An 11,436-nucleotide genomic window follows, 5' to 3' on the forward strand; every position below is an offset into this window, starting at 1 on the left:
TTTGAAATGGGTACTTTTACTTTTGATACTTTAAGAATATTTTGATGCAAACACTTTTGTACTTTTACTTTAGTAATATTTTAAACTTAGACTTGGAACAGAGTATTTGTACCCTGTAGTGTTGTGATTTTTACTGAAGTAATTAATTTAATATAAAGTAATTAACGCAGAATATCTGAATATTTCTTGAATGAATATTCTGTAAATAAACTGCTAATTAAATACAAAAACCTTCACTTGTGAAGTACCCGCTTCTTACAACAAACACAGAAAGCTCAATCATTTATAAATGTAGTATTAAAGTGAACATACCTGATCAGCTCTCCAAAGCTGCTGTTGTGAATGTGGGAATGGTCGCGGAATGATGACGTAGTTTCAGAGAATTACGGAATCTGACGAGGGACAAAATACTCGGCTACGCGGTTCGTCTATCTGGGACCAGACTGTTTCATTCTCCAGCTCGCTGTCTTTGGTTTTTTAATCAGCCGATAAACACATAAGATGATTATTTTTCATCTGTTAAAAAAATATTATATATATAAATATATATATAAATTTAGATAAAACCTGAATTTTATTTTAAAATAATTAAAATAATTATTGTAGAGGGTTTTGGATAATTTGCAGACGTACAGTAAGGGACCTGTAGATCCTAAAAAAAAGGTTAGATGTGTGCGACACTATCTAAATTCAGGTTGTTGGGTGTAGTGCTGGAACGAAACTATATACATTTACTGAAGTACTTGTACTTTACTGAAGTATTTTGTTCTCATGCCACTGTGGGAGAAAGAGACAAAGATTCTTTCTACAATATAACATTTAACTGCTTTACTAATTAAGACTTTTTTACATACAAAACATATGAAAAGCTTTTAAAATAGATCATATTAAATGAACTAAACAACTCAACAGTTTATACAAGTAGAGCTGAAATGTTTACTTGATTCATTTCTCGACTTACAGAAATTAATTGGAAAATATTTAATTATTAAAGAAGTCATTTTTCATACAACAAAATCCTGGTTTCTGTGCCTTTTAATAATGTTAATGTTTTAGTAATAATGTTTGTTTACGAGTAATAATGTTGAGGTTTGAGGTAAACAATCATTGTGAAGGTGTCACTTTGGGCTCTGGATAACTGTGACGCCATTTCTCACATTTTTAATCAATTAATGGAGAAAATAATCAGCAGATTCATTCGTAGTGAAATAATTCAGAATGAGCGCAAACTACAAAAGTAAGATCCTGCTTCTACATGAATGCACGAGAAACACTAGTCTAAAGATGTAATATACAAAAGAACAGTCACAGTTTGAATACTTCAACTACATTTGACTGATTCTACTGACATACTTTTACTCTCCAACAGAGTATTTGTCCTGTGTGGTATTAGTACTTCCTCTACTCTGTTAATCATCAATAAGTGTACTTTTCCTCCAGATGCTTCTGTGTTGAAGAAAAGCTGCAAACAAAGTGAAATGTTACACGTTAGAAAAGTGAAATCAATAACTATTTCTTCCTAAAACAATGGTTGCACCCTTATAAAAGGAGACGGCGGAGGCCAGAATGTTTTATACAATAACTTTATGTACACTTTTACACGTCATTAACAAAACCAGTTGAGTGCTGTGAACGAGGTTCTCCAACACGATGCTGCGACAAAGTGGCTCTGCTCCTTTTATTTGGTTTGTTGTTGCTGTCCGTCAGCTCAGTCTCTGCTTCCAGTGTGTGTGTGTGTGTGTGTGTGTGTGTGTGTGTGTGTGTGTGTGTGCGCGCGTGCGTGCGCGCTTGCACTGCTGCAGAAAAAATACAACAGGAAGTAAATCTGTTAAACTTTAGCGGTCCGATACTCCGTCGAGCCTTCTGGAGTCCCGGAGGAGGAGAAGAAACTATCGACATAATACTACGATCCAAAACACAGAAGAAGAGAAACATCAGACGCAGGAAGTCGCTCCTCCTTCTTCTTCTTCTCTTCCTGCCGTCCAACTGGCAGATAAAAACATTTCATCATGTTTTTGTATTTTGTTTGTCTCTGAACCAACACTCCTCCTGGTTTCTGACTGTAAAACATTATAATATATTACACCCTTTAGTGAATCAGAGTTTGGTTTTTCTGTCGTCACAACAAACAAACGTCCTCCTGTGCAGCGTGGTCAAGCACCCACCCCCCACACCTCACGTGTGTGTGCGTGCATCCGCTGTATTCTTGGCGAATGGCAGGCACCGCTTGTCAGTTGATGACAAAATAAGAAATAAAAAACCTGCACACAGAGAACAATCATCAAAACAAAGGCACTCTGGGAAGGATTGGGGCGCCGTGTGTGTGTGTGTGTGTCGTGACATTCTTGAAATAAAAAAATGGCCCCTTTTAAGTCTTTCATCTACAAAACCTCACACTGGAGAAAAAAATCTCTCCTGCAATTTTTAAATAACAGCAACTTGTTTTTACCCTCAAAGTCACTCTGAGTGTGTGTGTGTGTCTGCATGCGTGTGTGTGTGTGTGTGTGTGTGTACAGGAGGTGATGGAGGAGTCGACCACCTCCTCCTCTCGTCGCCGTGATCCGTCTGTTGTGTCGGTCGACAGCGACTGAGTCCGTCTGCTCTGCAGTCCAGTCTGCATGGTTCCATCTTCATCATCATCAAGTCTGTCAATCACGCTGGACCGGAGGGGCGGGGATTAAAAGCCAAAAAAAGAAATCCGAGGAGGTGAAAACATTCCGGTATGAGACGGATCCCTCAGCAGGTAGAGAGACAGATATTTCCTCCAGCTGACTCTTTTTACCCAGAGTTCATAGGGACCAAGCAGGAGGAGGAGGGGGGTTATTTCACGCAGAGCAAGCCGCCCACGTTGGCCACGAACTCCTCCAGGCTCTTGAGGAAGGCGACCTTCTGCTTGCGGTCCATGGTGGGCGGCGTGCTGCTCGCCGTCAGCGTGTTGAAGGCGTCGGCGAGTCGCTGGTAGACGACGGCGTCTCGCTGAGAGGAGAGCAGCGTCTCCACCAGCTCAGAGTACTCCGCCTGAAGAAGAAACACGTTTATGTTCATCATGCTTTAAAACATCAGCCCCTCACTTCCTGTCACCTCTGCACTTCATAATAAAAGCCATAAAATGAGAATAAAATACTTTAAACTGTTTATATCATGCGAGTGTAAAATACATTATCAGCTGACTAATTGTTGGCTTCAAAAATCTAGTATTTTATACTTTATAATATTGTGTATTATATATACTTTATAATTTTAATGATGTGTTTTGGAGTTATGCGCTATGACATAGATCGGCCACTAGAGGGCAGCTCAGTCCTCACGTAACAGTATTTATTTAAACTTAAATAAAGAATGACAATTATTAAAAAGTCTGAATCATAAAAACAAGTTGCGTTTGAATCTTTAATGAACTTAAATCTAATCAAACCTCATCGACTGGACCACAAATAGAACGTAAAGACGTTTGAACTATTGTAGGAAGATAAAGAGATATTAATAATAATAATAATAATAATAATAATAAAGAGATATAAAGTCACCTGATGCAGGCACACGAGTGTGTAGAGAGCTTCTCCTGCTGCCACCGTCATCTCTGTGTTGTGTTTCTGCAGAACCAGCATGTCAAACACCAGCTGGAGGCACAGACGAGGAAACGTACAGCGTTAAAGGATTTAGAATTATTATCAAACAAAAGAGTTAATATCTTAATCAGTGTGCGAACAACCTGTCCACTCATAGAAATAATCTGACCTTTTATACATGCATCTACTGTCTTGCAGAGAGTTAGAGACTCTAATGTCTGAACGGTGAATATGAAGCTCCAGTTAGCAGCTGGTTAGCTTAGCTTAGCACAAAGACTGGAAACAGAGGGAAACAGCTAGCCCGGCTCTGTCCAAAATCTGACATTTACGTATTTAAACACATTCAGACGACTTGTAATACAAAAGAGAATCGTCTTAATGTAAGAAATCAAATGAGGAAGTTTCATGTTGATGTATATTAGTTCATGTTTGTTACCTCTTCACCTTATAGCGTCTTTTATTTACTTTATCACAAGACTTCGTTGTCTTTGTTGTGATTTACTTGTTTGAAAAAAGTTGTCTTTGATTAAAATATATTAACTCACAAGGCTGCAACTAATGATTATTTTCATTATGGCCTTTTCGATTAATCATTTGGTTTAAAATGTCAGAAAAAAGTGAGAAACGTCCAGTTTCTCAAATATTCACTTAAAACAGATATAAATCAGATAATCTCCACATTTAAGAGGCTTAAAAACTGCATTTTTGCGTAATAAAGTTATTGTTGCAGCTCTAAATCTTACTTTGAGGAAGTGCCGTGTGGCGATGAAGAGGGGCGTGTCCTTCTCCTGGTTTTTGGCGCACTGCTCGGCCAATGGAGACAAAGCCTCCAAACACAGCTGGCTGATCTCTGAACTCATCCTGAACAGATGTTAAGGAGCACGAACCGCCAGAGCAGACATCTACCAGATTATGAATCCAGAAGGTAATTCTCTTCATATTCAGCCATGAAGTGACCGAACACCGTTCTCATGCGTCCTGAATAAAGCATTCAAACACAGCTGGGGGAGGATACGAGGTCATGCCCAGCTCCAGAGAGAACATGAGGCTTTTGAAGAGGTCTTCAGGAAGCTGAGGGATCTTTTCTGGAAAGATCTCACAGATGAAGGTGATGAGCTTGTAGTACTGGTTACACAGGGAGGGGAACTGGGAACAACAGGGAGGACAACACAACCACATTATGAACAACAGCATACAGGTAGTCAAGTATCTATCATCTATCTAACTCTGTGTTTGTGAAGACCGTCATTCATTCACCACAAAGGACGGCCATTAACTCCCATCAAACCTCTGAAGAGAGAGACGAGTAATGTCTCTACAATATAATATATTTGTTTATTTTGTCGCTTTAAAGAAATAGTTTCTATGAGATTCTGAAAAGTCGTTAAATTTGGCGAGAAATCAGCCAAGTTCGCTGTTTTTTTTCCCTCCACTAACTATCGACGTCTGTCCAACATTTCATCACTTCATCCTTTTAGATGTTTGTGTGAAATTGTCATGAACAGCAGATGAATTCTTCAGTTATGACCAAAATAACCCAAAACTTGAAGAACATAATGATGAAACCACGTGTGTGTGTGTGTGTGTGTGTGTGTGTGTGTGTGTGTGTGTGTGTGTGTGTGTGTGTGAGAGAGAGGTTCAGTTGTACCTTCAGCAGGTCCTGAGACATGAGCGGGAGGACGATGTTGACGCCGTAAAGAACCACGTCCGCTGCCGACACCATCCGACTGGACGCCGGCGTTCCCTGGTCCTGGTTTCTAAACACCTCGTCTACAAAACACACAAACATTTGAATCTCAAGCAACATGAGGCAACGTGAACAAAGAGAAGAAGACGTCAACTTTCTCCTCTTTGTAAATATCTAAAGACAGATTCAGAGTTATTATTCTAAACTAAAATGAAAATAAGCAGCGAAAATGTGGTGAAATGAAACTAAATACGTTTAAACACAAAGTGAACAAACTCCAGCTTCCAGCAGATGGCGCTGTGTGTCACAACTGCTCCACATTTAATCCCCATTGTTCCTTTAACATGCAGCCTGTTCATGTAGAATAACCATGTACCATGTACTGTGTTTATATATGGAGATAAATACTTCTGTAAAACTAAGAGGACGTGATGTTTGAACTCACCGGTGTCGCTGAAGTCGATGAACTCCTTGGAGAGCAGGTTGGTGAGCAGCTCCATGATGAGCAGCAGGTCCTGGTACTGGTCCTCCTCCGCCGTGGCGTCGTTCCGCTTCCTGTTCTGGTTGTTTTTGGAGTAAACCTGCAGCAGCGTCAGACACACCTCGTACAGCTTCATGGACTTCGTCTGGACCAGGAGACGGAAGTTACGGTTAGAAACTCAGAAAGAGACGTTGACATGAAGCAGCAGAGGTTCTGTGACTACTTGAACTAAATGTTTCCCGCCACAGACGGACTGAAATACATCGTTTTACGTCTTGATTTCATACGTGAAAGATCTGGTTATAGCACCAAGTGAAGACTCGACAGCTTACACAGAAGAACCAGTTATAGGGTTGAAATATGAAAAGTAAAATGAATAACAAAGTATTTTAAGACCCAAGTTTAAAAGGAAATAATATTAGAAACAGGATTGTGCAGCTCAAATTTATGTTTATGTTCCAGTCTCTCTCATGATCTCAAAAAGCTTTTAAAATGAGTCCCGACAGTTTCCTTCACGTTACGTCTGATCCTCCATCAGAGAGGAACCACTCGAGGAAAAATGTCCTCAGTAAAACTATTACCATCATCTTATAAAGGGACCATAAAAAGAGCAGAAGTGCATCAACGCTGAAGCAGATTACAGTTCTGTTTCATTATTATGATCTTATTCAGATAAAGTCATGAACTGAACTATTCACAGATCATGAACATGAGTCCCTCACCTCTCCCAGGTAACAGATCTGCTTGTGAGCCACTTCCACAAAAACCTCGATGATGAGGTTGATCGTCTCGGGCGTGTTGCTGTAAACCTGAACAACAGCAAACGAACAGAAGTCAGACTACGGTTTAAAAAGGCCTCTTCCATCGCCTTCATTTCTCCGTTCCTCCGACTCCGCTCTCACCTCCATGAGGCCGATGCAACTGGACAGGAAGTCCATGAGGAAGGAGAAGAGCGAGGCCACGTTGTCGATCTGCGTCGCCTCAGCGATGCCGCACAGCGCCTCCAGCGTGGCCACGATTTCCTGCTTGACGGCCTCCTCCTGGCTGATCTGAGCGAAGTTCTCCTGGTTGATGAGGTTGAGGAACCGCTGCTGGAGAGGATGAAGCACCTGGACGGACACAAGAAGGGAGTCTGAGGTTAGTCTACAACATCAAGACGGAGTCACTTCTTCATTTCAGTGGATATCTTCACTGTATTATCACACTTAATGGGACTTCTGGATGTTTTATTGTATATTAAGGTGCAGCGTTCGCTCTTCTAGCACGACGAAAAAACAGCTTTACTCGAGTATCTCCTGTAGCTGCAGAACAAGGAAATAGTCAAGTACTTGTACCTTGAATTTGTACTAGAGTACAGTGCTTTGAGTAGATGCACTTTGTAGTAGTGGTGACGTGTGACTAACGAGTATACAAAGTATCTAAAGCTGGTTCCACATCGACAAACTACGACATTAACATGCTCTTAAATTCATTAGAGTGAGACTGAACAGACTCGTATAATAATAACATACTTAGAGTACTTAACTTTTACTGAATATACGTTTATACTTAAGTAATATTTTGAATGCAGGACTTTACTTGTACTTAAAGTTTATTATTATACTTTTATGTAGTATTTCTCACACCACTGCTGTAAAGACACAAAAGACATTTTAAGAAGGATTTTTTACTAATTTAAAACATTATGGTTTTATTGTTTCATGTGTTTATGTATACGTTCCATTTCTTTCTTATTGTATTCATGTTATTTTGTATGTATTCATGTTTACTTAAAGAGAACAGAAGCGTGACGATATTAATATTTTGTTATCTTAAGATGAATTAAGATCTTAATATTAAGATCTTGATGCTTCACAATAAAAACATCTGAAACAGAAATAAATACATAAATATTACGGCTTCATGTCGACCTGCAGCCGAACAGACGGGAACATCAGCCTTCAACTGTCGTACGATCTCAAACTCAATCTGAGCTCCTGATGATCGATTCAAGACTTCATGGTTCAAGTCAGAGAACGAGGAGGAGGAGAGATGTTTAGACAGGTGTTGGGTCCATCTCTCCTCCTCCTCCTCCTACGACCAAGTTCAGACAAAGCAGCTGCAGGATCCAACAGCTGCCGTCTCACTCCTCTCACTCCTAACACCCCCCCCCCCCTTTAATTACTCTGGAGTCATCGTGGCTTTGCACCCACATTTACCAGCGTCAGCCTATTAAGACTAAAGACCTCCAGGATCACATAGAGGATCATGTTCTACAGGCGGGAGGAAGACTTCATCCATCTCTCCTCCTCCGTCCTCACTGGAGGCTGCACAACCAAGAATTATGTAGTTATAAAGATAATTAATGTCAATAAAAACTACAGAAAAGATCAGTTTTGTTTAAATGTAACTCAAACCGATCAATAACTTTATTGAGCGTTTGTGAGTCGACAGCGTTTCCATCCAAAGATAAACTTCATGTTTCCTCCATCGAACAGCAAACAAGTTCAATAACTGTGTTTGTCCAGTTAAATCAGATTATAGCTCACAGGGTGTGATTTAAATTGAGTTTCATATTTATTATCATCATTATCTACCCGACATCTTCCTCCTTCTCAGTTTAATGAAAACTTAAGTAAAGAAGACGAAACATTATTAAAGGTTGACTCATTAAATTCTCATTTTAAGAAGCTGTTTTTAATCATTTAAATATCTGAGTTTTATTGTTTTCATGTATTTATTTTATTTATTTATTGACATTTTATTGATTGATTTATATGGAAAAGAAGTACGGCAGCTCCTTTTGTATAAAGATTGTACTTTATAATATAATATAATTCTACTCTTAGAACACAACAACACTGCTGCAGTGAGGTCCAACAGGACAAGACAGACAAAGACACTTCATGTTTGTATTAATCTATTATTACATGAGAGAGTTGTTTAAACAATTTACTGACCTGGAGATTTGTTTACAGCCGGTCTGATCGTCCGATTCTTTTTAGTGACGTTGCAGTTTTGCCAGATCTTAAACTCTTTAAGTTCAATAAGTTATTAGTTCCCATAGAACCGTTAAAAACGACATAAACAGGTTTTAATCACAGCTACAGAAAAGAGTCTGGACGTTCTGTTGTTTATAGAATTGAATTGAATACGTCATTTACAGGCTGTGTGATTGTTGTGGGTCTGCGTCTCATAAGCAGCTGTTAAAACAGAGAATTTAATAAGTCTGGTCCCGCCTCGTGTTACTGTTCCTTTAAGGCGGCTTTTTAGGCCATTCTGCACCGAACACCTTCACTAATGTTAATGTACATTTATAGTTAAATACTGCTGAGTATCACGCATCCATGTGATGATTTGTTCACTGATATTTCTGCCAGTTTTAAGATTTAAACTTCCATAACTGTTGTGTATGGTGTGCTGTCTTATAATCAAATCTAATGAACGCGTCATTTTAATTGATCTTTTTTTTAGGCTTATTTGTCTGCATTAGATATTTTAGACCAGAAGACAGAGAGACATAGTATTTAAGCACTAACTGTCTTTATTATTCACTTTAAATATCTCATGTATGCATTTATTATGGGCCTGTTATTTCAATCATTGATAAATGAATCAGTTTGTGTACCTGTTAGTACAAACATGCTGCTGATCTCTTCATCCTTATTCTCACACACACACACACACACACACACACACACACACACACTCTCTCTCTCTCTACCTCGGCCCAGTACTGCTGCTTGGCGTCAGAGTCCATGTGAGCGAAGCCTCCGAGCACCAGAGCTTTCATCAGAGACCTCTGGACGGAGCTGGACAGCAGGTGGAGCGGCGGGCTGCGGCTGGCGAACTGTTTGGCTAAATTCCACCAGCTCTCACACTGAACCACGACATTCGCCCTGAACACAGAGGAGGAGGAGGAGGAGCAGCTTCTGTTAACAGGCTGAAAACATCTGCACTTTCACCCAAAAGGCCTCAGAAATCAGGCAACCTTTCAGACAACGTAATGCCTACTTTATTCTTTATTCTATAATGCGTTAAAAACATACTTAAAAACTTGTTCTAATCTGCTAATAGCACGATGTAATTCAAGTTATAAGAACTTAACTTCATTAATCATAACGTATTATAAAGCATTTTTTAACGACTTCAGATCAAGTATCTTAATACTTCATAACTGGTGGTCACTTACATTTTTTGCAAGGATCATTGAGTATTATTATAATACATTATAATCTTTTTATAATGCAACATAATGTGATAATATTTGAAAAACAAGCAGATGTTGAACTGTTGCATTACAGGAAACATAGGATCGAGCATTAAGAATAACTCTATAGAAACAGACCATCTTCGCTCTGATGGTCTCTTTACTGATGGAGGTCTGATAGAGGATCAGGACTACACTGAGACTGGTTCATATAGAGCACACGTGTCAAACTCAAGGCCCACGGGCCGAATCCGGCCCGCCACGTCACTTTATGTGGTCCGCGAATCCGCCAGCAAAAAATAAAAATAATACAGTATATATATATATATTTTAATTTTTGAAAAAAAATTTAAAGTTAGACTTGAAAATAAAAGTATCCCCATGGTCGAAATTATGAGATAGAAAGTTGAAATTATGAGACAGCATGTTGTCTGTGTACCGACATTAAAACTATCACAACAGGTGGACAGGAGAGGGAACAGCCCGTAAAGAGGTTTTCCAACAAGTGACTGAGTTGAAAAAGATCGACAAATAATCCCAAAATGTCCACGGAGAGAAAAATTGCTGCAGAGGGAAGAAGATGTAATGAAAGATGGGAAAGAGAATACATGTCTGTGCTTCAGGGAGGAAAACAGGTCTGTCTTCTGTGTTATGATGCGTGTCGGTGATGAAGGATACAATTCACGTCGGCATTTTGACACCAAACACGGAGCTAAATTTAGCCTCCAAGAAAAACATCAAATTGTCCAAGAATTAAAAGGCAGAGTGCAATCACAGCAGAATATATTTACAGAAGCTACAGCCCAGTGCACGCTAAAGGTCTGTGAGCAGGTGAGCTCCGATCAGATACAGACTTTTACAAATGTCAGTTTGTGAAGAAACACCATCGCAGACCGAGTTCAGGAACTAGCAGCAATCTAACAACACAGCTAGCTCAGAGACGAGCAGGCACTCGTCTTCTTCATTAGCTGTTGATGAAAGCACAGACAACACGGACACAGAGCATCCATCCGTGTTTATAAGACCTGATCTCAGTGAGGAGCTCTTGGATGTAGCTGCCATGCACGGGACGACGACGGGGACATTAGTGATGCAGAGAGGTGACAACAATAGCTTTGAACAAAGTTATTGTAATAACTTGTGTTTGATGATATTTGTCTTTGTTATTTTCTTTAATAGTTTGATCTTTGATAGAGTAATGTGGGTTTCTTAACCCTAAATTAAAATGATTTATGTTATAGTAACAGAAATGTGCTTAAATATCATTTTACATTTATATAACTGCATGTACAATATCTTTACACTTGAATAAACAATAATCAAATGCAGAGACAGTTACCAATATGATACCAATATGATACCAATATGTTAGGAGTAGTTACAGTCTTACAGTTACAACCGGCCCTTTGAGGGAAACCATGACGCTGATGTGGCCCGGAGTGAAAATGAGTTTGACACCCCTGATATAGAGGATCAGGACTACACTGAGACTGGTTCATATAGAGGATCA

At 39.4% G+C, this 11,436-nt stretch overlaps 2 protein-coding genes across 2 annotated transcripts in view; both read right to left on the minus strand.

The window, feature by feature from the left end:
- eef1akmt1 (EEF1A lysine methyltransferase 1) overlaps positions 1-462 on the minus strand; it is an 8,740-nt gene extending 8,278 nt beyond the window's left edge. Inside the window, exon 1 of the mRNA XM_031873966.1 lies at positions 313-462. The gene's annotated coding sequence lies outside the window, so the exon portion shown is untranslated. The remainder of the gene's footprint in view (positions 1-312) is intronic.
- A 675-nt stretch (positions 463-1,137) lies between these two features.
- Positions 1,138-11,436, minus strand: part of xpo4 (exportin 4) — a 55,251-nt gene continuing 44,952 nt past the window's right edge. Inside the window, exons 16-24 of the mRNA XM_031873931.1 lie at positions 9,441-9,615; positions 6,640-6,846; positions 6,460-6,546; positions 5,702-5,882; positions 5,218-5,339; positions 4,585-4,715; positions 4,313-4,430; positions 3,528-3,620; positions 1,138-3,018 (exon numbers count right to left, since the gene is read on the minus strand). Coding sequence (XP_031729791.1) covers positions 2,821-3,018; positions 3,528-3,620; positions 4,313-4,430; positions 4,585-4,715; positions 5,218-5,339; positions 5,702-5,882; positions 6,460-6,546; positions 6,640-6,846; positions 9,441-9,615 — 1,312 coding nt within the window. The 3' untranslated portion in view covers positions 1,138-2,820. The remainder of the gene's footprint in view (positions 3,019-3,527; positions 3,621-4,312; positions 4,431-4,584; positions 4,716-5,217; positions 5,340-5,701; positions 5,883-6,459; positions 6,547-6,639; positions 6,847-9,440; positions 9,616-11,436) is intronic.

The sequence above is a fragment of the Anarrhichthys ocellatus genome, unplaced genomic scaffold (genome assembly GCF_004355925.1).
Source record: "Anarrhichthys ocellatus isolate YVR2014 unplaced genomic scaffold, GSC_Weel_1.0 scaffold77, whole genome shotgun sequence".
Lineage (NCBI taxonomy): Eukaryota > Metazoa > Chordata > Actinopteri > Perciformes > Anarhichadidae > Anarrhichthys > Anarrhichthys ocellatus.